Source organism: Caretta caretta, chromosome 21, assembly GCF_965140235.1.
Source record: "Caretta caretta isolate rCarCar2 chromosome 21, rCarCar1.hap1, whole genome shotgun sequence".
Lineage (NCBI taxonomy): Eukaryota > Metazoa > Chordata > Testudines > Cheloniidae > Caretta > Caretta caretta.
The window spans coordinates 19,242,925-19,268,874 of NC_134226.1; the positions used below are offsets into that span (position 1 = coordinate 19,242,925).

The 25,950-nt window shown below is 47.0% G+C and overlaps 1 protein-coding gene across 10 annotated transcripts in view; it reads left to right on the forward strand.

The window, feature by feature from the left end:
• The window catches only part of LZTR1 (leucine zipper like post translational regulator 1), a 300,011-nt gene that overhangs the window by 95,294 nt on the left and 178,767 nt on the right, over window positions 1-25,950 (forward strand). For all 10 annotated transcript variants that reach the window (XM_048826871.2, XM_048826873.2, XM_048826876.2 and 7 more), the window contains one exon: window positions 2,396-2,453. In XM_048826871.2, coding sequence (XP_048682828.1) covers window positions 2,396-2,453 — 58 coding nt within the window. The remainder of the gene's footprint in view (window positions 1-2,395; window positions 2,454-25,950) is intronic.

The following is a 25,950-nucleotide window of genomic DNA, read 5'->3' on the forward strand; positions in this document are numbered from 1 at the left end:
CATCCCACCATCAACCTCAGCCTGGACCAGTCCACACAAGAGATCCACTTCCTGGACAGTACAGTGCTAATAAGCAATGGTCACATAAACACCACCCTATACCGGAAACCTACTGACCACTATTCCTACCTACATGCCTCCAGCTTTCACCCAGACCACACCACACGATCCATCGTCTACAGCCAAGCTCTACGATACAACCGCATTTGCTCCAACCCCTCAGACAGAGACAAACACCTACAAGATCTCTGTCAAGCATTCTTACAACTACAGTACCCACCTGCTGAAGTGAAGAAACTAATTGACAGAGCCAGAAGAGTACCCAGAAGTCACCTACTACAGGACAGGCCCAACAAAGATAATAACAAAACGCCACTAGCCATCACCTTCTGCCCCCAACTAAAACCTCTCCAACGCATCATCAAGGATCTACAATCTATCCTGAAAGACGACCCATCACTTTCACAAATCTTGGGAGACAGGCCAGTCCTTGCCTACAGACAGCCCCCCAACCTGAAGCAAATACGCACCAGCAACCACACACTACACAACAGAACCACTAACCCAGGAACCTATCCTTGCAACAAAGCCCGTTGCCAACTGTCCCCACATATTTATTCAGGGGACACCATCATAGTGCCTAATCACATCAGCCATACTATCAGAGGCTCGTTCACCTGCACATCCACCAATGTGATATACGCCATCATGTGCCAGCAATGCTCCTCTGCCATGTACATTGGTCAAACTGGACAGTCTCTACGGAAAAGAATAAATGGACACAAATCAGATGTCAAGAATTATAACATTCATAAACCAGTCGGAGAACACTTCACTTCAATCTCTCTGGTCACTCGATTACAGACCTAAAGGTCGCAATATTACAACAAAAAGACTTCAAAAACAGACTCCAGTGAGAGTCTGCTGAATTGGAATTAATTTGCAAACTGGATACAATTAACTTAGGCTTGAATAAAGACTGGGAGTGGATGTGTCATTACATTACATTATTTCCCCATGTTTATTCCCCCACCCCCACCGCTCCTTAGACGTTCCTGTTAACTGCTGGCAATGGCCCACCTTGATTATTACTGCAAAAGGTTTTCTCCCCCTCTCCCCACCCCCCCACCCCCAGCTCTCCTGCTGGTAATAGCTCATCTTAAGTGATTACTCTCCTTACCATGTGTATGATAACACCCATTTTTTCATGTTCTGTGTGTATATAAATCTCCTCACTGTATTTTCCACTGAATGCATCCGATGAAGTGAGCTGTAGCTCACGAAAGCTTATGCTCAAATAAATTGGTTAATCTCTAAGGTGCCACTAGTACTCCTTTTCTTTTTTTATCTTCTAAGGAATTGAGGATTGGCAAAGTAAGCACCCTGTTGTTTTGATTTTTCTTAGTGAGAGCTTTAGCGGAGGAGTCAGAGCCCTCAGGTTTTCCTCACCTGAATCTCCAGCCCTTATTAACCTTACTGATGAACTTATTTATAACTTTATATATATAATATTTATAACTTATTTGAAAACCTGGAGTTGAGGTACGGAGTCAGAGTCCCTGGGAGATGAGTCAGGTAAAGGAGGAGGTGTCTCTGGAGGCTTTCTTAACTCTAATGGGAGCCTTTTTTCTGGGTGAGGTGGTGAGAAGAACAGACCATTTTGAGGAGTTACTCAATTTCTAGGTAGGAGGCCTATTCCCAGGAGTCTCCAGGATGGCTGCAAGAAGATTGGCTGAGCAGAAGAACCAGGAATGAGGGCTCTCTAACAGCTTAATGTGACCATGTTAGCAGCATCTCATTGAGGAACATGAGTCCCTAGGCAGACAAACATCAGGGAAGGGAACATTCCTGAGAGGCTGGGGCTTACTGGTATTTAGAGCAGCATAGTCAGATTTGGCCTCGCCAATAGAGTGATGGGGTAGTGGGTTCTTCATCTAAAATGTCCTTGAGGTTGGGTTCAGCCACATCACTAATCCCTGTGGTCAGGGTCTGGAATTGCCACTGGGGGATGGAAAGGAAGGAGGAAGCAGAACAGTAAAAAGGAGGATTTCATCTAAAATCTCACGGGTTAGCAGCCCAAATCCTCAAGCTCTGAGCAAAGCTGTTGTGAAATTGTTCATTGTAGCACAAAAGCAACAAGACTGATGCTGTAATACTGTTCTGGGTTTACATATGATGATCTTGGAAGGTGCTAAAATCTTGAGCCTATTACTAGCTTTTTTGGGATTGGCTAAAGCACCAGTCTCTAGGCTAAGGAATTCCTGCTGCATGTGAGAACGGGGAATGCTTCTGAGGTTTGGACTGCTGACTGCTGTCTTTGTTCATTACAACTTCACAAACTAAAAATAATCAACCTAAAGAAATTTAAATCTGATACTGTTTTCATATAATCTAGGTTAAATGATATGTGGACGATTGGCCTGCAGGACAGAGAGCTAACATGCTGGGAAGAGGTAAGCCCTGAATCACAACAATACAGCACTTCCTCTTGGTGTTTTTACATAATTTTGTGTTTTCTATTTCAGATTGCACTGTTGTTTCCTCAGAGTGTAATTTCATAATTTTCATATTCAGAAAATATCATATTGCCTCTATAAATTCATGGTACGCCCACATCTTGGTTGCCCCATCTCAAAAAAGAGATATATTGGAATTGGAAAAGGTTCAGAAAAGGGCAATAAAAATTATTCGGGGTATGGAACGGCTTCCATATGAGGAGAGATTAATAAGACTGGAACTTTTCAGCTTGGAAAAAAGATGATGAAGGGGGGATATGATAGAGGTTTATAAAATCATGACCTGTGTGGAGAAAGTAAATCAGGAAGTGTTGTTTACTCCTTCTCATAACACAAGAACTAGGGGTCACCCTCTGAAATTAATAGGCAGCAGGTTTAAAACTAACAAAAGGAAGTATTTTTTCATACAACGCACAGTCAGTCTGTGAAACTCTTTGCCAGAGGATGTTGTGAAGGCCAAGACTATAAAAGGGTTCAAAAAAGAACTAGGTAAGTTCATGGAGGATAGGTCCACCAATGGCTGTTAGCCAGGATGGGAAGGGATGGTGTCCCTAGCCTCTCTTTGCCAGAAGTTGGGAATGGGCGAGAGGGGATGGATCACTTGATGATTGCCTGTTCTGTTCATTCCGTCTAGGGCACCTGGCATTGGCCACTGTCGGAAGATAGGATACTGGGCTAGATGGACCTTTGGTCTGACCCAGTATGGCCGCTCTTATGTTCTTATACATATTTAGCAGGAAACTGACTATTTCTTTGTTTCCACTGTGTGCAGATTTGATTTCAGCTTCAGTTTTTCCTTTCAGTTGGGAAAACCAAGTATGGTTTGAACCTTTGTGTACATTTCATAGATACTGAAGGCCAGGAGGGACCTTTATGATCATCTAGTCTGATCACCTGTATAGCCCAGACCAGAGTGTTTCACCAAGTGAGTCCTGCATCCAGCTCATAACTTCTGGTTGAGCCTAGAGCAGATTTTCTCAAAGATATGCAGGAATCACTTGGTGAAATTCTCTGGCCTGTGCTGTGACACCCAGTCCTGTCCTAGTTTTAAAACTTCAGGTGATGAAGAATCCATAGCATCTGTAGATGTATTGTTCCAATGGTTAATTGTTATTACTAGTAAAAATATACGTCTTCTTTTTAGCCTGAATTTGTCTAGATTTAGCTTCCAGCTGTTGGATCTTGTTATGCTTTTGTCTGTTAGATTACAGCCCTTCTTTCCATGTGGATATTTATAGACTGTGATCAAGTCACCTCTTAATCTTTTCTTGGATAAAGTAAATAAACTGAACTCCTGTAATATCTAACTCTAAGGCGGTTTTCCAGACCTCTACTCATTCTTGTAGTATTTTCTGACCCCAGGTAAATTTGTCAGCCTCTTTTTTTTTTTTTTTTTTTTTTTTTTAAGTGAGGACACCAGAACTGGACAACAAATCCTTGGAATGCTGGGAAAGTTCAAGAGGATTAGTATCTAAAGGTGTAAAGAGTATGGCCTAGGTAACTATAGGCCACTTAGCTTGACATTGATCCTGGGCCAAATAATGGAAAAGCTGATAGAAGATGCAGTCGCTAAAGATTTAAAGGATGGCAGTGTAATTCATGCCAATCCACATGGTTTGATGGAAATTAAGTTGTGTCAAACAAACTTGATTTTTTGATGAGATTACGAGTTTCATTGTCAAAGGCAGTTTTACTGACATATTTAGATTTCTGTAAGGGAAGTGACTTTGTACTACTCCATATTCTGATTTTTAAAAAATAGCAATATGCAAAATGAAGAAAGCACACTAGATGGGTTAAGTACTGGCTGACTGGTAGACCTCACAAAGTAATTGTAAATGGAGAATCAGCATTCTGTGCTGGCATTTCTAGTGGAGTTCCCTAAGAATCTCTTCTTGGCTTAATGCAATTCAATATCTTTATCAATGACTGTAACGGTCCTCTCTTGGGGAGCGTGGCCTAGTGGTCACGGCTGCAACTCCTGACTGCCAAGGGGGTTTGTGGGACTTCCTGAATGGCAAACAGGAAATGGAATCAGTTGATCCCAATGATGCAGGTCTTCAGGCATAAAACTTCTTAGCATCTGCTTCAGCGTTCAGTTGAAGTATTCAGCCAGGCCATCCCTTTGCAGGTGATAAGCTGACACAGACTTGTTTCATCAAGCGGGACTTGAAGTTCGTACCTTGGTCGGTGACCATCTCCTTAGGAACGCCTACTTAAGCAAGGACTTTCAGTAGTTCCATGGCAATAGTCTTTGCATTGGTATTATGTAGGTTGGATTGCCTCAGGATAGTGAGTTGCATAATTGACTCACCAATAGGTGTTTGTATCCAGCGGCACTTTTTTCCAGGGTGCTGACAAGGTCTATACCAATGTGTTTGAAGGGGACATTGATGACCCGGAGTGGGATGAGGGGGGCTTTCACCCCACCTTTTGGCCCAACTAGCTGGCATTCAGGGAAGGAGTTGCAGAAGTTTTTAACTTCTTGATGTACACCAAGTCAGAAGAAGTGGTCTAAGATCCGGGCCAAAGTTTTCTCTTGTCCAAGATGGCCTGCAGAGGGGATAGCATGGTACAGTCGCATGACTTCTCATCAATGCGACTGAGGGATGAGGAGTTGTGACTGAATTTCCCCTATCCAATGGTCTTTGAGTGTATTACGCAGCCTGGTGGGGATCTGCGACCTCACTTTGAACCACTGGGAGTTGTTCATATGCATGGCTCAAGGTCTCATCTTCCCTCTGGTCCTTCACGAAATCAGTCTCTCGGGTCAGTAAGTCCCCTTCCTAGAGTGGGGTTTGTAATGTCTCCTCATTAGGAGGATCTTCCGGCAGCACTTCCTTTTGGCTGGACCCCCCTTCCCCGCCCTGGGGTCCTGCTCCTAATATACTCCAGCCTGTGTGACGGGCTGGGGTTCCCTGCCTACTCTGGTTCCCTCAGGCGCTTCCTCCAGGTTCCCAGGAGCAGGTCTACATCCCCTCAATATGTCGGAGAAGTGTTCCCAATTCTGACCGAAGATTATGTGGAAGGCTAGGGTTGGGGCTAGCCCTACTATGAGGGGGCTTATTGTTCTCCCCTGTGGTGACCTCGACCCAGGCACTGGGATAGGGTTTAATATCCCCATGAATGCACTTCAGGGAGATGGTCTCCCTGGGGGCTTCAGGGTAGGGGACCAAGTCATCCCGGACCAGAGTTTGCCCACACCCAGAGTCTACGAGACCTACTACCTCAGTCCCATTTATTTGTACAAGAACTGTTACCTTTGCTGGGGTGTGCTTCCAGGCATGACTCTCTGCCATCATACTTGCCCAGAGCTGCACCCCATATAGGGGCATTCCTGATAATGCTAGCCCTGACGCCCACAGGACTGCTGGTTGGGAACTGGGCCTCTGGGGATGTCTTCCCCCAGATGCTTGGCCCCCTCATCCTTCCTGGCTTTTGAGTGGGGAAGTCCCTTGGGGACCCCAGGCTTTATGTTCGGGCTGAGGTTGGAGGACCTGGGGTTTCTCCTGCGCTTGAGGGCTGGCTGGGCCCCTGATAGGCTGGGACACTCTGTGTAGCTTCTGACTTCCCTGGTTGGCTTCCCCCTTCTGTCGAGGGGTATTTCTGGCATCAAGCAATGGCTCAGATGCGGGAGTTAGAGCTCTCTCAGCTGCTGGATAGTTTTCCGTCAATCACACAGCTTCGGTAAGTGACTCTGGTCGATGTCTGAGCACCCAGTCCCCCTGCCCCTCTTTGGGAGGATTTGGTCAAACTGCTCCACCAGGATGAGTTCAGCCACCTCTACTCCGGGCCGCCCTTCTGATTTTAGCCATCTCCAACATAGATCTCACAGTTTCTGTGTGACAACCCGGGGTTGAGCCCCTGGAGGGTACCTCTCCCTGTGGAACGTCTGGCGGAAGGTTATGTTGAGGTAGTCCAATATGGCCGCTCTGACCTGAGGATAGTCTTGGGTGGTCTCTGCATCCAGTCCTTGGTATACGGCCCGTGCTGGTCAGGGGGCCATCGGACCGCCGTCACCACCTGCTCAAATGTCACCAGAAAAGCCTCAGGGTCATTCTCAGGGCCCATTTTTGTGAGCTTCGTGGGTACTGGTGGGGCTCCAGGGTTTGGTTCCAGGCCCCCCAAGGGAGAAGCTCTGGGGGACACTTGGGGCTTCATTAATGCCACGACTTGTTGAATTAACCTTTGCTGCTGTTCCTGTTTCTGGGACCCTAAGTCCTGAACCAGTTGCTGGGCGGCCATTTGCTGCAGGAGCTGTTGCTTTTGATGCTGTTGTGCTGCCTACTGCTGCTGGTTCTCAGTCATCCATTTCAGCAACTGTTCTGACTCCATCTCTGCTGGCGTACCAGCCAACGTTATTCTACGTCGGGCGGTTTGGCCGCCTTGGTCAGTCAGTTGGTCCTTCTCTCAGGGTGGGGTGTTTCCCACATTCTCCACCAATTTGTAATGGACCTCTCTTGGGGAGTATGGCCTAGTGATCACAGTGCCACTCCTGACTACCAAGGGGGTTGTGGGGAGGGGAGCCTGGGTCCTCCCGCTCCACTGGGCTCCTACCCAGAGCCCTTTGGGCTACCAGTAGTCTGGTAATCAAGGCTGCTTAAGACTGTTCTCCCTGGGCTTCTTCCTCTCGTTCACCCCCTCGGGGTCAGTTTAGTCCCAGGCTTTCCCATGGTGGGGAAACCCAAACCAGAATAAGTGAAGGGGGTTACCAAAGTCCAAGGTCCAGAGGATACTTCCCTCGCTGGTTGGACTTTGGAGTGGGTCCTCTCTTCCCTCAGGGAGCGCCCTTTTGGGCAGCTGGATCAGAGACGTAGGATTCCCTCTGCTCTGCTCTGCAGGAGCTGTGGGCTGCAGATCTGCTCACCTCCAGTTCTGCCACCCAAATGAGCTAATTCCCTGCCTTTTAATTCCTCCAGCAGATAGAGCATTTGTTGCAGAAGTATCAGGGCGAGGCTGGGTGAGTCCAAAATGATCCCTTAACCTCTTGTAAATTTCCATTGTGTGTGTCTCTCTCTTAACGTTACTTGCAAGGCTTTATGGGATTTCTTTAGCGTAGTTGTGATATATGCTTAAGCTTTCGACCTTTCTGTCAACGTGCGATATTTTGATGTATAAACAAGGATGGGTTGAATAGAAGAATGTATTGACTAGAAGTAAGTGAGCTGTTATTACTATTGTATGATGGCATTACTGGATACTCTGTCCAGTTCTGGTATCCACGCTGTCAAAAGATAGTTAGTCCTTCCAAGCTTGTTAATAAAATATCTTGAAAGCTATGATAAATCATGTGATTCAGATTGTGATGCTGGCAGACCAGGTGCCAGCTCATGTCTAGGTCTCATTGACACTAACAAATGCATAGCTGGAAACCAGTCTGGCTCCCCTGTGTGTTAGCATTGTTAAAATAGATACTAAGGTTTGTAAGACTGTGCTTAGTGTTTGGACTTTATGAAATGCTAGTGAGTTGCTGCCTGCATTAGTCTCACTTATAATAGCTGTATCCCACGTGTGACAAAGTTCCTGCTCTACCTTGGTGGGTCTTGCGCTTATTGGCGGATCTGCTCGCCTTGGAGCTTCACGGCAGCCCTCAGCTTGGTCGTTTTTCTGAATTCACAGTCCAGGTTGACTCCTCCTGTGTCTGACCAGGAGTTGGGATTATTTGAGGAGAACCCGGGCCCGCCCTCTGCTCCGAGTTCCAGCCCAGGGCCCTGTGGAATGCAGCTGTCTAGACTGCCTCCTGGAACAGCTGTGCAACAGCTACAACTCCCTGGGCTACTTCCCCATGGCCTCCTCCCAACACCTTCTTTATCCTCACCATAGGACCTTCCTCCTCGTGTCTAATAATGCTTGTACACCTCAGTTCTCCAACAGTCCATGTTCTCACTCTCAGCTCCTAGTGCCTCTTGCTCCCAGCTCCTTACACGCGCACCACAAACTGAAGTGAGCTCCTTTTTAAAACCCAGGTGCCCCGATTAGCCTGCCTTAATTGATTCTAGCAGCTTCTTGATTGGCTGCAGGTGTTCTAATCAGCCTGCCTGTCTTAATTATCTCCAGAAGGTTCCTGATTGTTCTGGAACCTTCCCTGTCACCTTACCCAGGGAAAAGGGACCTACTTAGCCTGGGGCTAATATATCTGCCTTCTGTTACTCTCCCTGTAGCCATCTGGCCCGACCCTGTCACACACATTATAAGGTAAAATTTAAGTGTGTGCTTTGTAACTATAAAAGTGTTTACTGTGAAACTGGAAGCCCCCACAGTCAGCAGAGAAGCATTATCAAGTGTGAAATACTAGTTTACCACAAGACGTGTCATCTCCCGCCCAGCAAAAGAAGGCTTATAGACAACAGACAAACCATTGTGGGACATCAGTGGAAAAAGACTTTTTTCGTCGCTCTCCCCACACACCCATGAAGAGGGGATGTGCATAAACCCTGATCCCATCACAGTTCGAACTCTGAGGGAAGGGAATAAAAATCCTTGATCAGAAGGAACTGTATCACTGTGCTGCCTGGAATTTGGAGAAGGCGATATTTCTAAGAATAAACAAAGGATCTCCAAGCTGCTTAGCTTGGGTTAGCCCTAAAGGATGTATAAATCTTGCACATTACAGCAGCTTCTATTACTTTTTGGAACCTTTTAAGGTGATGATTTATTGATGATTTAACTGGGAATTGGTCCTGCTTCGAGCAGGGGGTTGGACTAGATGACCTTCTGGGGTCCCTTCCAACCCTTATATTCTAGGATTCTATGATTCCTTCCCCACTCTGAACTCTAGGGTACAGATGTGGGGACCTTCATGAAAGACCCCCTAAGCTTATTCTTATTCTAATTGGTACAGGTGAACACAGACCCAAACCCTTGGATCTTAAGAACAATGAAAAATCAATCAGGTTCTTAAAAGAAGAATTTTAATTAAAGAAAAGGTAAAAGAATCACCTCTGTAAAATCAGGATGGTAAATACCTTACAGGGTAATCCGATTCAAAACATAAAGAATCCCTCTAGGCGAAACCTTAAGTTACAAAAAGACACAAAACCGGGAATATACATTCTCTCCAGCACAGCTTATTTTACCAGCCATTAAACAAAAGAAAATCTAATGCATTTTCTAGCTAGATTACTTATTAACTTAACAGCAGTTGGAATGCTTCCATTTCTGATCTGTTCCCGGCAAAAGCATCACACAGACAGACAGACAACCCTTTGTCTCCGCTCCCCACTCCAGATTTGAAAGTATCTTGTCCCCTCATTGGTCATTTTGGGTCAGGTGCCAGCAAGGTTACCATAGATTCTTAACCCTTTACAGGTGAAAGGGTTTTGCCTCTGGCCAGGAGGGATTTTATAGCACTGTATACAGAAACGTGGTTACCCTTCCTTTTATATTTATGACAGAACCTAAGACTGTAACTCATTTGTGTGTGCATGTTAGTTAACTTGCTTTAACCTTGTAAATAACTCTTTTTTGGTTTTCTCCCCTAATTAATAAATCTTTAGTTAGTTTATTATAGCATTGGCTACAAGGGTTGTCTTTGGTGAGAGGTCTACTGTGCACTTGACCTGGGATAAGTGACTGGTCTTTTGAGACTGGGAGTATCCTGAATATTATTGTGATTTTTGGTGTCAGAGACTATCTGTCAAAAAGGAAAGTTTGCTTCAGTTGCAAGATATACTGGAGTAAACCAAGGGAACTATTTGTAACTCCATGTTAAGGTTGTTATAGTGCTTGAGGAGTTCACACTTAATACTTGGTTAGTGAAATATAATTATGGAACACACAAACAATTTGGGCCTTATGCCCTGCTTCTTAACAGTCTGCCCTGAGGTTGGCGCTCACGGTTGTGAGCCACTCCAGACAACTTGATTCAGATCTTAAACTAATCTCCAACTATTAGAGATTAAGATGAGACCTAAAGTGGGGGGCAGACTATCTCATATCCGCCTATTGGGTTTTTTTATATCCTACTCTTAAGTATCTGGATTATCTGGTACTGGCAACTGTAGGAGACAGGATCCTGGACTAGATAGCTGGACCTGAGGTCTGATCCAGCTTGCAGTTCTTATGTCTTCTTCAAACCCTTTACGTAGATATTGTCTTAAGCCCTGAAATATGAGGTTTAACAGATGCAGCTAAGAGGAGAGTTTTGGAGGGTGTAGCTGCAGACTTCATACTTGGAGGTAATGGGACTTGGTGAGTGGCACATTTGGTCAATCTGTGGGTTGTCTGTCTGCTCTCTGAGTATGGGCTGCATAGCTGCCCCTGAATAAGCAGCTGAGTCAGATCTGTGTGTTGGTGCCTTGGTAAAGCCATGAGAGACTGACCCTTGGAGCTTTGTTCAGCCCTGCTGGTTGACCTTTCTGAGTGGCTAATCTCTCCTTGGTGATGAGGGGCAGGGCTGAGCTGAGCTAAACAAAGAGACTTTGTATAAAAAGTCATTTGCTAGGTGAACTTGAGAGACACAAACAGAGGCAACGAACAGAAGAGTTTTGAGGACAGTTTAGAGAGGCTCTCCTTCAAGGTTCAGGTCCACGTGTGATTTCAGGATGGCGAGCAATGGAACAGTGATTGTGATCTGAAACAGATGTGCCATGTATTTTTTCCTTCCTAACATCAGAAGGGACTTCCTGTGCATGGAGATCAAGTTGGTGGCTGTGCTGGAGGAAAAGATTCTTGGATTGGAGGGGGAAGTAGATGCTACTGAGAATTAGAGAAGCTGAAGAGTTTCTAGGCGGCCAGGTTCAGGAAACATCAGTACCCCAGGATCAAAGAAAGGAGCTGGCCACCAAAAAGTTTGAGAGAGAGAAAATTAGATAAGAAGTCTGGTAGTTCGTAACCACCAAATGCAAGAGATCACGTCAGCATTCTTCACAGGTGGAGACAGATGAGGATGGGCAGGCTATAGCTACTAGAGAATAGAGCACCGGAGGAATTCCATACAGCTAGAAGTTTGTAATCGATACCAGGACCTCAGTGTGGAAATTGTGGAAGATACCTCTTAAGATACAGATGGTCCGAGGGAATGGAGAAATGTGTGGGACATCCCTGTGGATGGCAGCTCAGCCTCAGCTGTAAAAAAAGCAAGCTTGTTTACAAATTATTCTCCCAACCGTTCACAGGTCTCTCCTGTCTCACTAGTAACCCACAGAAGGGTAGTGGAGAGGGAGGGACCAGGGCCTGCCCTCTACTCCTGGTCCCAGCCCAGGGGCCCTAGGGATAGTGGCAAACCGCTTGAACTGGTGCTTCCTTCCCCTGGGCTACTTCCCTCTCCTGCTCTTCAGCTTGTGGGGCTTCCTGCCCTCTCTCTGCACAAGCCGGGTGTCTGTTTACCTAGGGTCTTGGTCTTCTAGCCAGCCATGGCACTTCTCCAAACTCTCCTCTGCTCCAACTCCTTCCCCTGGCTGATTGAAGCAGGGGTTTTTTATCAGGTAACTAGCTTCAGGTGCTCTAATTGGCTTCAAATGCTTTTAATTAATCTATAGTAACCTTTCTTCCCTCTACAGGGAGTAAGGCTTCTCCTCATCCTGGGACTTACATATCTCTCCTATATCACTCTCCAGCTGCCTTCTGGCCATGCTGTATCACAATGAATAGAAAGAACATTCTACAAGGAACTTGCAGAGAACAGGGTAGTATGCTGCCTTCCTGGAGCAAAGACATGAGACATCACTCTTAAGATTGGATAGACTTTTGAAGTTGATGGGCAAAGATCCATTCGTGTTGGGTCATATTGTCACTAATGACACTGCATTGTGGGATATCTGGCAGATAATAGATGAGTTCAGGTAACTTGGAAGTATGTTGAAGAAGAAGCAATCTTCTGGTTTCCTTCACTCATGGGTAAGGCTAAGATTTTGTCACGCATATTTTTAGTAAAAGTCACGGATAGGTCACGGGCTTCCGTTAATTTTTCTTCATTGCCTGTGACCTATCTGTGACTTTTACTAAAAATATACGTGACAAAATGGGGAGCTGCAGGCACCCCACACCACCTTTGGTGGCTCTGGCTCGGAGCTCTGGGGCACCTGCACCAGCCACGGCACTCTGTGTTCCTGGGCACTCCCCGCTGGCTGCAGCAGCTCCCTGCTCCCGCAGGACCAGGAATTGCGGAGTACCCATGCCACCTGTAGCAGCCTGGAGCTCCCAGGGGGCCTGCTACCCGCAGCAGCTGGGAGCTGCGGCGTGGCCCCGCTGCCCATGGCTGCTGGGAGCTACAGGGCACCCCTGCCACCCTCTGTGGCTGGGAACGCGGCCCGGCAATTCCCAGCCTCCAGGGGTGGTGGTAGTTGGGACCCTACAGCTCCCAGGTGCTGGGGACTCAAGTCATGGAGGTGTCTGGAAGTCATGGATTCCATGACCTCTGTGACAAAGTCCTAGCCCTTCTCATGGTACAGTAAAAATGAGTGCTGGCTAGGAGAGTGTTGTAGGGTGGAGGGTTTTGGTTTTGTGGAACATTGGTGCACCTTCTGTGGGGAAAGGAGGATGTATTACTTGAATGGCCTCCTCCTGAGTAGAAGGAGAACCAATCTCCTTGGGGGACAGGCTGGCTAGAGTAGTAAAGCGGGTGTTAAACTTATAGCAAAAGGAGGGAGTAAAAAAAGGGGAGATATGAGCACTCATTTAGCACAGAATCAAGATGTTGAGAACAAATTAATCAAGGAACCAAAGGGCATGAAGAAAAGAAATTGTATAATTGCCTGTACACCAGTACTATAAGCCTAAGTACATGGGCGGTGGGTATCACAGGCCAGGGGAGGCTGAGCCTCCCCAAACAGCTAGGCATGGCCCCACCCATGCTCCACCCCCAGAGTCCCTCCTGCTCTTCCCCCATGGCCCGGGCTGGGGCTAGGACTAGGGCTGGCCTGCAGCCAGGGACTTGGAGTGGCTGGGGTCAGGGCTGTGGGCACTGGAGGCCACGCCTCCTGCCCGGCGCTCTGGGGTGCTGGGGCCAGGGGTATTGGGGCAACCCGGGGGGACCATGGGGGGGCCCTCTGGTCTCTCATGGGGGAGGGAGGCTGGAATCGATGGAGGAGAGGCGGGGTTGGGGGCTAGCCTCACTGAATGGCCGCTCATGCCTGGGTAACGAGGAATTTGAGTATAAATTCAATCTAGTGGGTATTACTGAAAGCTATTGGGATGATTTTCACAATTGGAATGTTAAATTCAATGGTAATAAGCCATTTAGGAAGGATCAAGTGGACAAAAGTGGAGAGGCGCTCTGTCAAAAATGACATTACTTGTTTCTGAGTCACCGATAACTCAGAAGATCATTTTGAATGCTTTGTGGATCAGTGTCCTAAAAGATAAAGCACAAGATGGGGTATTAGTTGGTCTCTGCAACAGACCCCCAAATCACACTGGAGAACAGGATTACTGCCTCCTATCTACAATGTGTAGGGAAAAGCTGTGTGATCATGGGTATCCTCAAGTTCAGTGGTATATGCTGGAGGTCTCATGCTGCCAGTACTAAGACATCCTTGGAAATTCTAGATATTATAGTTGATTACATTCATAATGTGCAAACAAAATAAAGTCTAGACCAGTAATATATATATACTTGGTTTTTTGAAAGGCAAACTTCACAAAGCTTAAAAGAATTATGAGTCAGATCAGCTTGCAGTTAGAATTTAATCAGAAAAATGTGACTGATAATTGGGAATTGTTTAAGAACAATTTACTAGAAGTCCAAAAAGGCACAATCTCAGTATCAAGGAAGAAGGCCTTATTGGTTAAAAAACTGGCTTGGTTTAGCAGGGAAGTGAAGGCATCTCTCTCTCTCTCTCTCTCTCTCTGTGTAAAAAAGCACCCACTCACCCAAATGGAAGAAAGGGGAAGTTGATAGTGAACGTAAATCAGAAGCTAGGAATTATAGAAAATTGAGAAGGGGAGCAAAGGGACATAAGGAGAAATCTGTGTTCAGAGTTAAAGACTCTGAGTTAAAGAAGCTGAGAAGTTTATAAGGAACAAAAAGAATCCTAACCATGGGTTTGTTCTATTATTAGATGGAAATGACAGAATTATCAATAATATTGCAGAAAAGGCAGAAGTGTTCAATAACTATTTCTGTTCTGTACTTGGGGAAAAAACAGCCCTCAACTACCTGAAGGAGGGTTCCAAAGAGGATGGAGCTAGGCTGTTCTCAGTGGTGGCAGATGACAGAACAAGGAGTAATGGTCTCAAGTTGCAGTGGGGGAGGTTTAGGTTGGATATTAGGAAAAACTTTTTCACTAGGAGGGTGGTGAAGCACTGGAATGGGTTACCTAGGGAGGTGGTGGAATCTCCTTCCTTAGAGGTTTTTAAGGTCAGGCTTGACAAAGCCCTGGCTGGGATGATTTAGTTGGGGATTGGTCCTGCTTTGATCAGGGGGTTGGACTAGATGACCTCCTGAGGTCCCTTCCAACCCTGATAGTCTATGATTCTATGATTCTAAGTGATCCTTTTGATTTGATACTGCACAATATTTTGATTACAGAATTAGAATGATATAAAATTAACATGGCACATATTAAATGAATTATAAGATGGCTAACCAATAGGTCTCAAAATGAAAAGCAGTACTTGTGCACCTTAGAGACTAACAAATTTATTTGAGGATAAGCTTTCGTGAGCTACAGCTCACTTCATCAGATGCATTCTGTGGTCTCAAAATGTAATGGTAAACACGGAATCATCATCAATAAGTGTGTTTCTAGTGGAGTCCCACAGGGAGCAGTTCTTTGCCCTAGACTATTTAACATTTTTATCAGTGACCTGGGAGAAAATATAAAATTATCACTGATAAAGTTTGCAGATGACACAAAAATTGGGGGAATGGTAAATAACAAAGAGGACAGGTCACTAATACAGAGCAATCTGGATTGCTTGGTACGCTGAGGACAAGCAAACAATATGCATTTTAACGTAGCGAAATGTAAATGTATCCATCTAGAAACAAAGAATGTAGGCAATGCTTACAGGATAGGAGACTATCCTGGGAAGCAGTGACTCTGAAAAAGACTGAGGGGTCATGATAAATAATCCGCTGAACATGAGCTTCCAGTGTGACGCTGTGGCCAAAAGGGTGACTATGATCTTTAGACGCATGAACTCTGGTAGGAATAAAGAGTTTATTTTACCTCTGTATTTGCACTGGTGTGACCACTGCAGGAGTACAGTGTCCAGTGCCAGTGCCCATGATTCAAGAAAGATGTTGATAAATTGGAGAGAGTTCAGAGAAGAGTCACGAGAATGGCTTAGAAAATATGGTTTATAATGGTAGGAGTGGAAATGGTTTATGATAAGGAGTGGAAAAGGCTACATTTACTTGGCCACAAGGACTGCTCATTGGTGACATTACAGCTTAGAATTGCCAATTATGAAGATCTCATGGCAAAATATGACCACACAACATGTTTGAAATTTGTAGACCTTATTGAATTTATACTAGAGGAAAAGAGAGCGGTTTACGTTGCTCATTTCCGAAGGTCAGCGTATAGTTCGAACAGCTCTCCAGTCATCATTGCGAGGACCATCGCAACCGCCATAGTAATGTGCTGGGCCTCTTGATTGCACTTGTCAGGGGTTTCCAAAGGAGGTGCAATCTACAGTAGAGGACCTTCCTTTCGAGGGGCCGAAGCTATTTGCTGGAAAGACTGACAAGTCATTCCACTCCTTAAAGGACTCAAAAGCCAGTCTTAGATCTCTAGGCAACTATACGCCTGCAACTAAATGCAAACAGGGCAGGTATTACACATCACAATGTCCTAGACAGGCTCCGTACACACAGAACAAGAGACAGTATGATCCTCAAAGATCATAGGCAAAGGCCACTCAAACGAAGATCAAATTCTTTGCTGTCCTCCACATCACAGCAACTGACCCCTAAACACCAAATTTGAAGGCTTGGTCGAGGGCTTAACAGAATTCCCCCAACCATTGTTGGTAACACCATACTACATTAACCATCCGTTTATAGACTGTCTGGTACCATTCTGCCCAGTCTGGCCTACCATCACTTCTGACAGATAGGTACTAGGGATGATCAAGACCATCCAGTTCCTCTCCATCCCCCCTACCCACCCTCGCTCCCCGTCCCTCTTCAGGGACCTCTCTCGTAAGTCACTTCTGAGACAGGAAATAGAACACCTCCTGCAACTAGGCACGGTAGAACTTATGCCGGTACAATGCAGAGGGAAGGGCTTCTATTCCCATTATTTTTTAACACAGAAGAAGTCTGGAGATGGAGACCCATTCTTGATCTCAGGAAACTAAACAAATTAATCAAAACACAATGATTCAGGATAGTTACTTTAGCAACAATAATTCCTGCACTGGAGCAAGGGGATTGGTTTGCAGCCCTCGACCTACAAGACGCATATTTTCACGGAGTCCTACACCCAGCACACAGGCAATTCATCTGATTTATATGGGGACAGGACCACTTCCAATACATGGTATGACCATTTGGCCTCTCCATGGCCCTTTGTGTGTCTTCCAAAGTTCTAGCAGTGGTGGCAGCCCACTTACGCAAGCAAAGGGGTCGTGATAAACCCGTATTTAGACAATTGTCTACTCAAGGCTCATATTTGAGAAAAGACCATCAAAGCCACACAGAAAACAGTGTTGCTTTTCACAGATCTCAGTCTACAAATAAACCTTCAAAAGTCAACACTAACACCAGTCCAACAACTGTACCTTATTGGGGCCCACCTAAACTTTACAGAAGCGAAAGCATCACTATCACCTCAGAGATTCGTCACCCTGACAAACCTGATCAATACCACAATACACAGTCCATGGGTATCTGCCAGGATCTGCCTTTGTCTACTAGGACACATGGCGGTGACCACATATGTCGTAAATCATGCCAAACTGTGCATTCACTGCCTGCAAGCTTGGCTCTGGACAGTGTACATCCCACACAAACACAGACTGAACAAACTCCTAAGTATGCCAGCAAAGGTCAAGGACTTGATACAATGGTGGATTCACCTACAAAATGTGTGCGCAGGCGTCCCCTTCCTCTGGCCTCCCCTTGAAATGATAATTACAATGGACGCCTCCCTACTGGGATGGGGTGCCCACTTAGACAGCCTCACAGTACAGGGTAGATGGTCTTCTTCAGAATCAACAGTTCACATCAACGTTCTGGAGCTGCGAGCATTTCATGACTCTAATTGAAAACAAAGCCATACAGATCATGACGGACAATATGGCCTGCATGTTCCATATAAACAAACAGGGAGGAGTGAGGTCACACTCCCTATGCACAGAGGCCGTAAAGTTGTGGACATGGTACATCCAACACAACATCAACATATCAGCCACAGACCTACCGGGATCTCAGAACATCACGGTGGACATGCTAAGCCAAAAGTTCTTGCATGACCACAAGTGAGAAAGAAACACCTCCGTGATCCAGAGCATACTCCAACAATGGGGGTTCCCCTCAGTAGACCTATTTGCTGTGGGCTGGAACAGCAAATGCCCAGCAAATGCTCCAGAGCGGGTCTGGGACCAAAATCCAGAGGAGATGCATTTCTTATCCTGTATGCCTTAGTGTCATAGAGTGTCATAGAATATCAGGGTTGGAAGGGACCTCAGGAGGTCATCTAGTCCAACCCCCTGCTCAAAGCAGGACCAATCCCCAATTTTTGCCCCAGATCCCTAAATGGCCCCCTCAGGGATTGAACTCTCAACCCTGGGTTGAGCAGGCCAATGCTCAAACCACTGAGCTATTCCTCTCCCCTGCCTTCCTTCCCATCCCTCTACCACTGCCCAGAGTCATAAACAAGATGAGGACCGATCAAGCCAAAGTCATCCTGGTAGCCACAGTGTGGCCCAGGCAAACATGGTATCCATACTTAAGAGAGATGTCAGCATGCCCTCCACAAATTCTTCCACTTTTTCCAAATCACCTCTCTCAGGACAAAGTTCACACTCTGCACTCGAACCTGGAGACACTCCACCTGAGAGCCTGGCTCCTCAGTGGTTCCAAGGCTAGGAGATGATCTGCTCTGAGGAAGTTAAAGACTTCTTGCCAACTACATGCTTGTCATACCTCCACAAATGGAAGAGATTCCACACGTGGTCTCTAAACAAACAAATCAAAGCCACCAATTCTACCCTTTCTGTAGTCCTGGACTACATACTTTACCATAAGAAATTGGGTCTCTCAATGAATTCATTACAGGTACACCTGGCAGCAATTACAACTTTCCACCACAAGGTGGACAGCGTTTCAGTCTTTGCACACCCAACTACTAAAAGATTCCTGTAGGGCATTCGTAACCTCTACCCTGAACCGATAGCCCCAAATCCTCCGTGGGCCCTCACCCTAGTACTTTGACCTCTGACGACTGCCCTGTTCGAACCTTTGGCTACATGCTCACTACTACACCTTTCCATGAAAGTAGCCTTTCTAGTAGCCATCATGTCCATGAAGCATGTCAGAGAAATAGGAACCCTTAGGGCAGAACCACCATATATGATTTTTCTTAAGAAAAAGGTCACTCTGAGACTTCACCCTAGATTCTTACCTAAAGTCCCTTCTTCATTCCACCTCAGCTAACCCATCCATCTTCCCACATTCTTCCTTAAACCTCATAAGAACAGGCAAGAGGTGACATTCCACACCCTGGACGTCATAAGGGCACTAGTCTTTTATCTAGAATGGACCAAGTTCATAAAAACTCCCAAACTGTTCCTCTCCACTACAGAACACTCCAAAGGCAAACCCATCTCCAAGCAGAGATTTTCCAAATGGATTTCAGGCACCCAGCTCTGCTACTGTCAACAGGGGCTACAACCCCCTTCATGGCTCAGAATACACTCCACAAGAGAAGTAGCCACATCAGTAGCCGCCTTGAATGAGGTGCCTATTAATGACATATGCAAAACAGCTACTTGGACATCACCCCACACATTCATACAACACTATGTCATTGACCAGGTCTTAGCATCTGACATTTGGCTGGGACACATGGTACTATCGTCCATTCAGAATTCACTCCGAATCCCTCCTTCCACCTGAGGGGCACTGTCAGTCACCTAAAGTGGAGCACCCACAGGGACATCACTCGAAGAAGAAGAAGAGAGGATTATTCACCTTGTGCAGTAACTGAGGTTCTTCAAGATGTGTGTCCCTATGGGTGCTCCACTATCGTTCCTCCTCCCCACTACTTTGGAGCTCTAATTAGTCCTCTACAGTAGAAAAGGAACTGAGGGGGGTGGGCTGCCACACAGCGCTAATCAACTGCCGCTACAGGCGCAAGATGGGGAGAGTGCATGTGCAGCCCAGCCAGGTACTGCTGTTGAAATTCTCTGACTAGAGGCGCACAATCACCTAAAGTGGAGCACCCACAGGGATACACATCTCGAAGAACCTCAGTTACTGCACAAGGTGAGTAACGCTCTGATCCCCAGTCATCTACTCATGTCAGGCACCTGGCAACATAAGAGGCCACTGACTTCCCTGATTGTATGTTGGCTTCGCTTCCATTGGGAACAATGGAAGGAAATGGCCATTTTGAAAGTGAGCATTTTAATGGAGAGTAGTGTGGCCTCATTTCCACTCAGAACAATGGAACATAGCAGCCATTAAACTTATCACCTCTTATCCATCTAAAATGCTGCTGCCAGAATCACCCTTCTTACCCATTGCTTTGATCATATAATTCCCCCTAAAGTCACTTCACTGGCGCCCCATTGCAATGTGTATCAAGTTTAAATTTCTTATCCTTGCTTCCTACATCACGCCTATATCTATGCCCCAATCTCTCCTTACTCCTTTTAGAATGCCAAGTGAGGCAGCCTCCCTCTCCTCAATTGAATTGCTGCAGAAAAGTTTCTTCTGCTCTGAAGCCTAGGAGAAAAGTGAAAACAACCCAAATCCTATAATTATGAATATATTGTGGCAAATTGCTGGTACGATTATGATGGGTCCCGCACTTCCTCTTCCGGGGGGGCGGTTCAGGGCGCAGTTTCCTGCCCCTGAATTAGGGTATCTACTGTCCCACTAGTAACCCAGACAAGGGTAGTGGAGAGGGAGGGATCCAGGCCCACCCTCTACTCCAGGTCCCAGCCCAGGGGCCCTAGGGATGGTGGTAAACCACTTGAACTAGTGCTTCCTTCCCTTGGGCTACTTCCTTCCCCTGCTCTTCAGCTTGTGGGGCTTCCTGCCCTCTTTCTCTCTCTCTACACAAGCCAGGTGTCTGTTTACCTAGGGTCTTGGTCTTCTAGCCAGCCATGGCACTCCTCCAAACTGCTCTCTGCTCCAACTCCTTCAAACTGCTCTCTGCTCCAGCTCCTTCCCCTGGCTGATTGAAGCAGGGGGTTTTTATCAGGTGACTAGCTTCAGGTGCTCTAATTTGCTTCAAATGCTTTTAATTAATCTATAGCAACCTTTCTTTCCTCTACAGGGAGTAAGGCTTCTCCTCATCCTGGGACTTACATATCTCTCCTGTATCACTCTCCAGCTGCCTTCTGGCCATGCTGTATCACATATCCTCCCACCCTGCTCAACACCATGGGGTTGGGCTACTTGGGACGAGAGGCAATGCTTTCATGACAAGCCATCTGTGTTGCCGTGTTGGCTTCCGGCCCTATGCTGTACTCGGAAATGAAAGGGCTGCAGAGATAGGAACCATCTAGTCACTCTTGCATTCGTCTTGTTTCTGTGCATCCACTGGAGTGGGGCGTGGTCTGTCACCAGGGTAAATCGCCGTCCCAGTAGGTAGTAGCGGAGAGTTTCCATGGCCCATTTTATCGCCAGACATTCCTTTTCAACAACAGCGTACTTTTGTTCCCTGGGGAGGAGCTTCCGGCTCAGGTACAGGATCGGGTGTTCCTCCTCCCCTACCATCTGCGAAAGGATGGCTCCTAGCCCTACTTCCGAGGCATCTGTTTGTAGGACAGATTCTTTCTTGAAGTCTGGGGCTATGAGTACTGGATGGCAGCAAAGGGCTGTCCTTAAATCTGCGAATGCTCCTTCTGCTGCATCAGACCATTTTACTATCTTGGGGCCCCGAGCCTTTATCTGGTCCGTCAGTGGCCCTGCTCTTGTGGCGAAATGAGGGATGAATCTCTGATAGTACCCTACTCTGCTCTGACCTGCTTTTTCCAAATGTTCTCGTACTATAGGGGTTACTCGAGCTATTCGCTCTCTCATCTGTGTCACATGCTCAGTGACATTCTTTCCTGGGTTGGGTTGTTCTTCCCAGTCCTCCTTGGCGATAGCTAATATTCCGCGTGGGTGGCATCCATATAGTAGCTCAAAGGGAGAGAAACCGGTGGACGCCTGGGGGACTTCCCGTATTGCAAACATTAGGTATGGTAGAAGGGTATCCCAGTCTTTTCCGTCCTGTGCTACCACCTTCCGGATCATACTTTTAAGGATGCGGTTAAACTGCTCTACCAGTCCATCTGTTTGTGGATAGTAGACTGAGGTCCGTATGGCATGGATGCAGAGCAGGGTACATAAGTCCTTCATTAATTTCGACATGAAAGGTGTTCCTTGGTCAGTTAGGATCTCCTTAGGGATGCCCACTGTGGCAAAAACCTGAAGTAGTTCTTTTGCTGTTGCCTTGGATGTGGAGTTTCTTAAAGGCATGGATTCTGGATACCATGTGGCGTAGTCATAGAATCATAGAATATCAGGGTTGGAAGGGACCCCAGAAGGTCATCTAGTCCAACCCCCTGCTCGAAGCAGGACCAATTCCCAGTTAAATCATCCCAGCCAGGGCTTTGTCAAGCCTGACCTTAAAAACCTCTAAGGAAGGAGATTCTACCACCTCCCTAGGTAACGCATTCCAGTGTTTCACCACCCTCTTAGTGAAAAAGTTTTTCCTAATATCCAATCTAAACCTCCCCCACTGCAACTTGAGACCATTACTCCTCGTTCTGTCATCTGCTACCATTGAGAACAGTCTAGAGCCATCCTCTAGGATGACTAATACGTTTCAGTGGCCCGGTGTTGATCTTTCCAGTGGACCCACTAGGTCCCATGGCTATCCTTTTGAAAGGGACTTCAATAATAGGCAAAGGTACTAACGGGGCCCGCAAGTGAGGTCGGGGGCTATGCAACTGGCATTCCGGGCCGGAGGTACAATAGTGTTGGACCTCCACGTGTATTCCTGGCCAATAAAATCTTCTTAGGACTCTATCAAGTATCTTGTCTACTCCTAGATGTCCCCCAAATAAATTATTGTGAGCTAACTCTAGTACTGCCCTTGTGTGTTTCCGTGGGACTAAGAGCTGCTCTACTTCTTCCCCTCGAATTTGTACTATTCGGTACAACAGATCACGTTTGATCACATAATACGGCCTTGGGTCTTTGGTCTTTCCTTCCACAGGTATGTCATTTAGTTCCACTACCTCCTCGCTCACATTCGCATATAGCGGGTCATTGGCTTGGTCCTGCCCGAAATTCTCACGTGCGGTACCAATTTGACCTAACTCCATGGGACCTATTTCTTCTCCACCCCATGGGTTGCCCTTACTTGGGCTAGGAACCGCCTCTGACTCCTCACTGTCTCCTGGCCTCCTGAACGGGTTCGCTTACCAACCAGGGAGGCTTTCTGGTTCTCTGCTAGAATCCTGGTCCCTAGCCTTTTATCTGCCCTCTTTTCCTGTCTAGACTTTCGGGGTTTCCGGGGGGATGAAAATAGCTCTGGGGCAAATTTGGCAAAAATTGGGGTGAGGCTATCTGTAGGTGCCTCCATCTCAGCCTGGGGTTTGCTACCCTCCCCTGGCTCTACTGGGGGGAGTAAGTTCTCAAACCCGGGGAAGTCCCTACCAATTAAGACTGGGCAGAGGAGCCTAGGGACCACTCCTGCAGTTACCCTGGTAGTGTTTCGCTGGATCTCAATCCATACTGGGATTGTGGGGTAGAAATTTATGGTGCCATGAACGCACTTTACCCCTGTGGTCTTGCCCCACCAACTTCCCCGAGACCAGTGTGACAGCACTCCTAGAATCTACTAATGCTATGGTAGCAATACCATTCATCTTTACTGACCTTGTATACCCAGGTGAGGTCATTGCGACCCCTACCAGGCTGATTAGGCCACATTGTTCCCCAGGATCCCCCAGATTGCACTGCATAGACTCTTCCCTGTTGGGGCATTGGGTTGCTATATGCCCCAATTCCCCACACTCGTAACACCGACCTCTTATCCCGGTTGCCGCCCTCTGCCTGGGGCTATTTGGTCAGCCCCCCCCACCCCCCACCCCACCAGCCCTTTCTTCCCAAACCCTCAGGTCCCTTCTTGGCCTCGGGCCATTCCTCAGTGTCTTTCCTCCCAGTTATGGTTCTTCTGTAGTTCTCGACAGTCCGGGGCCATGGGTTTGGGGCTGTCTTCCTGGTTTGCCATGTCTCACTCCCTAGGGTCTGGAACAGTTCACGGGCTGCCAGCTGTCTTTCCACGAGGGAGACCAACTCATCGTAGGTAGAGGGGTCATTCTGGCCAACCCAAGCCCTAAGGCCTGGTGGTCGCCCCCTCATATACCGGTCCAGTACCAGGAGCTCCATCTTTTTTGGGGGGGGGGCTGAGGGCCTCAGGGCGCAGCCGTTTCTGGGTCAGGTGGATCAGGTCAAACAATTGCGATCGAGGTGTCTTGTCCTCTGTATACTCCCATTCATGAAACCTCTGGGCTTGCAATGCTATGGTTACTCCTGATCTGGCCAGGATCTCTGCCTTTAGCTGGGGGTAATCCTCCGCAGTCTCTGCAGCCATATCGTAGTAGACTTCCTAGGCCTCTCCACACAGGAACAGGGCGAGGATTCCAGACTGCTGATCTCGGGGCCAGTCTTCCCACAGGGCTGTTCTCTCAAATGCCAGGAGGTACACCTCTACATCATCCTCCCGTGTCATTTTCTGTAGGCAGTGACTGGCCCATATAGTCCGGGTTCCGTTGCAATTGTGGTTCCACTCCATAAGGGCCTTCATCTGGTTTGCCAGCTCCTGTAGTAGAGCTTGGTCCTGGGCAGCCTGATTCATCAGCAGCCGATTAGTCTCCTGCTGCACGCGAATCGCCTCCTGTTGGGCGGTTGCTTGGATTCGGGTAGCCTCCTGCTGGGCCACAGTGGCTTGTATTAGAGCCTTGGCCACATCGTCCATCTTGGGGAATGGTATGGTTTTGGTTAACCCTGGTTTAAGTCCCCAGCGCGGAGATCCCACTCCTGACACCACGTGTGGCAAATTGCCGGTACGAATATGATGGGTCCAGCTCTTCCTCTTCTTGGGGGACGGGGGGTTCAGGGTGCAGTTTCCTGCCCCTGAACTAGGGTATCTACTGTCCCACTAGTAACCCAGAGAAGGGTAGTGGAGAGGGTGGGACCCGGGCCTGCCCTCTACTCTAGGTCCCAGCCCAGGGGCCCTAGGGATGGTGGTAAACCACTTGAACTAGTGCTTCCTTCCCCTGGGCTACTTCCCTCTCCTGCTCTTCAGCTTGTGGGGCTTCCTGCCCTCTCTCTCTCTCTGCACAAGCCAGGTGTCTGTTTACCTAGGATCTTGGTCTTCTAGCTAGCCACAGCACTGCTCCAACTCCTCCAAACTGCTCTCTGCTCCAACTCCTTCCCCTGGCTGATTGAAGCAGGGGGTTTTTACCAGGTGACTAGCTTTGGGTCCTCTAATTGGCTTCAGGTGCTTTTAATTAATCTATAGCAACCTTTCTTCCCTCTACAGGGAAAAAGGCTTCTCCTCATCCTGGGACTTACATATCTCTCCTATATCACTCTCCAGCTGCCTTCTGGCCATGCTGTATCACAATGTGTACACAACCCTATTATTATTATGTATTATTTCTATTACTGCTGTGCCTAGGACTGTGCCCTGAATGATTTTGCCATTGACTCCCCTGTCCTTTGTCTTGTCTCCCCTCTTCTTTTTTATCTATTTTTTGACTCTCACTTGTGTCAAGTTGAAGCTTGATGCAACCCCATGCTCTGAGTGTTCCTAGCCTCTGTTAGCCAGAAGCTGGGAGTGGACAATAGGGAATGGATCACTTGATGATTGTCTTTCTGTTCATTCCCTCTGAAGCACCTGGTATTGGCCACTGTCAGAAGACAGGATACTGAGCTAGATGGACCATTGGTCTGACACAGTGGGGCTGTTTTTATGTTCTTATGTTCTTTATATTTAATGTTTTCTGGGCAGAGACTATGTCTGTACTTGTTTCTGTGAGGGGCCTACCACAGTTTTGGGCACTCAGAAATGATAACACATAACACAGAATCTCAACATCTTTCTCCTTCCCCCATCCTGCATGGGGTATTTAATGGAAGGTCTGTGAAGAGAGTAGAGAACTTGGGACATACGCTGTCTTTAGCTTGAGTTTGCAGGTAGCTGTGTTCTGAATCGTTTGTTGTTTTTCAAAGTTGTTAATTTCATTCTAAGATAAGGTATGTTACCATAACCAATCTGGAGATCTGTCAGGGTTCCTTCCCCACTCTGAACTC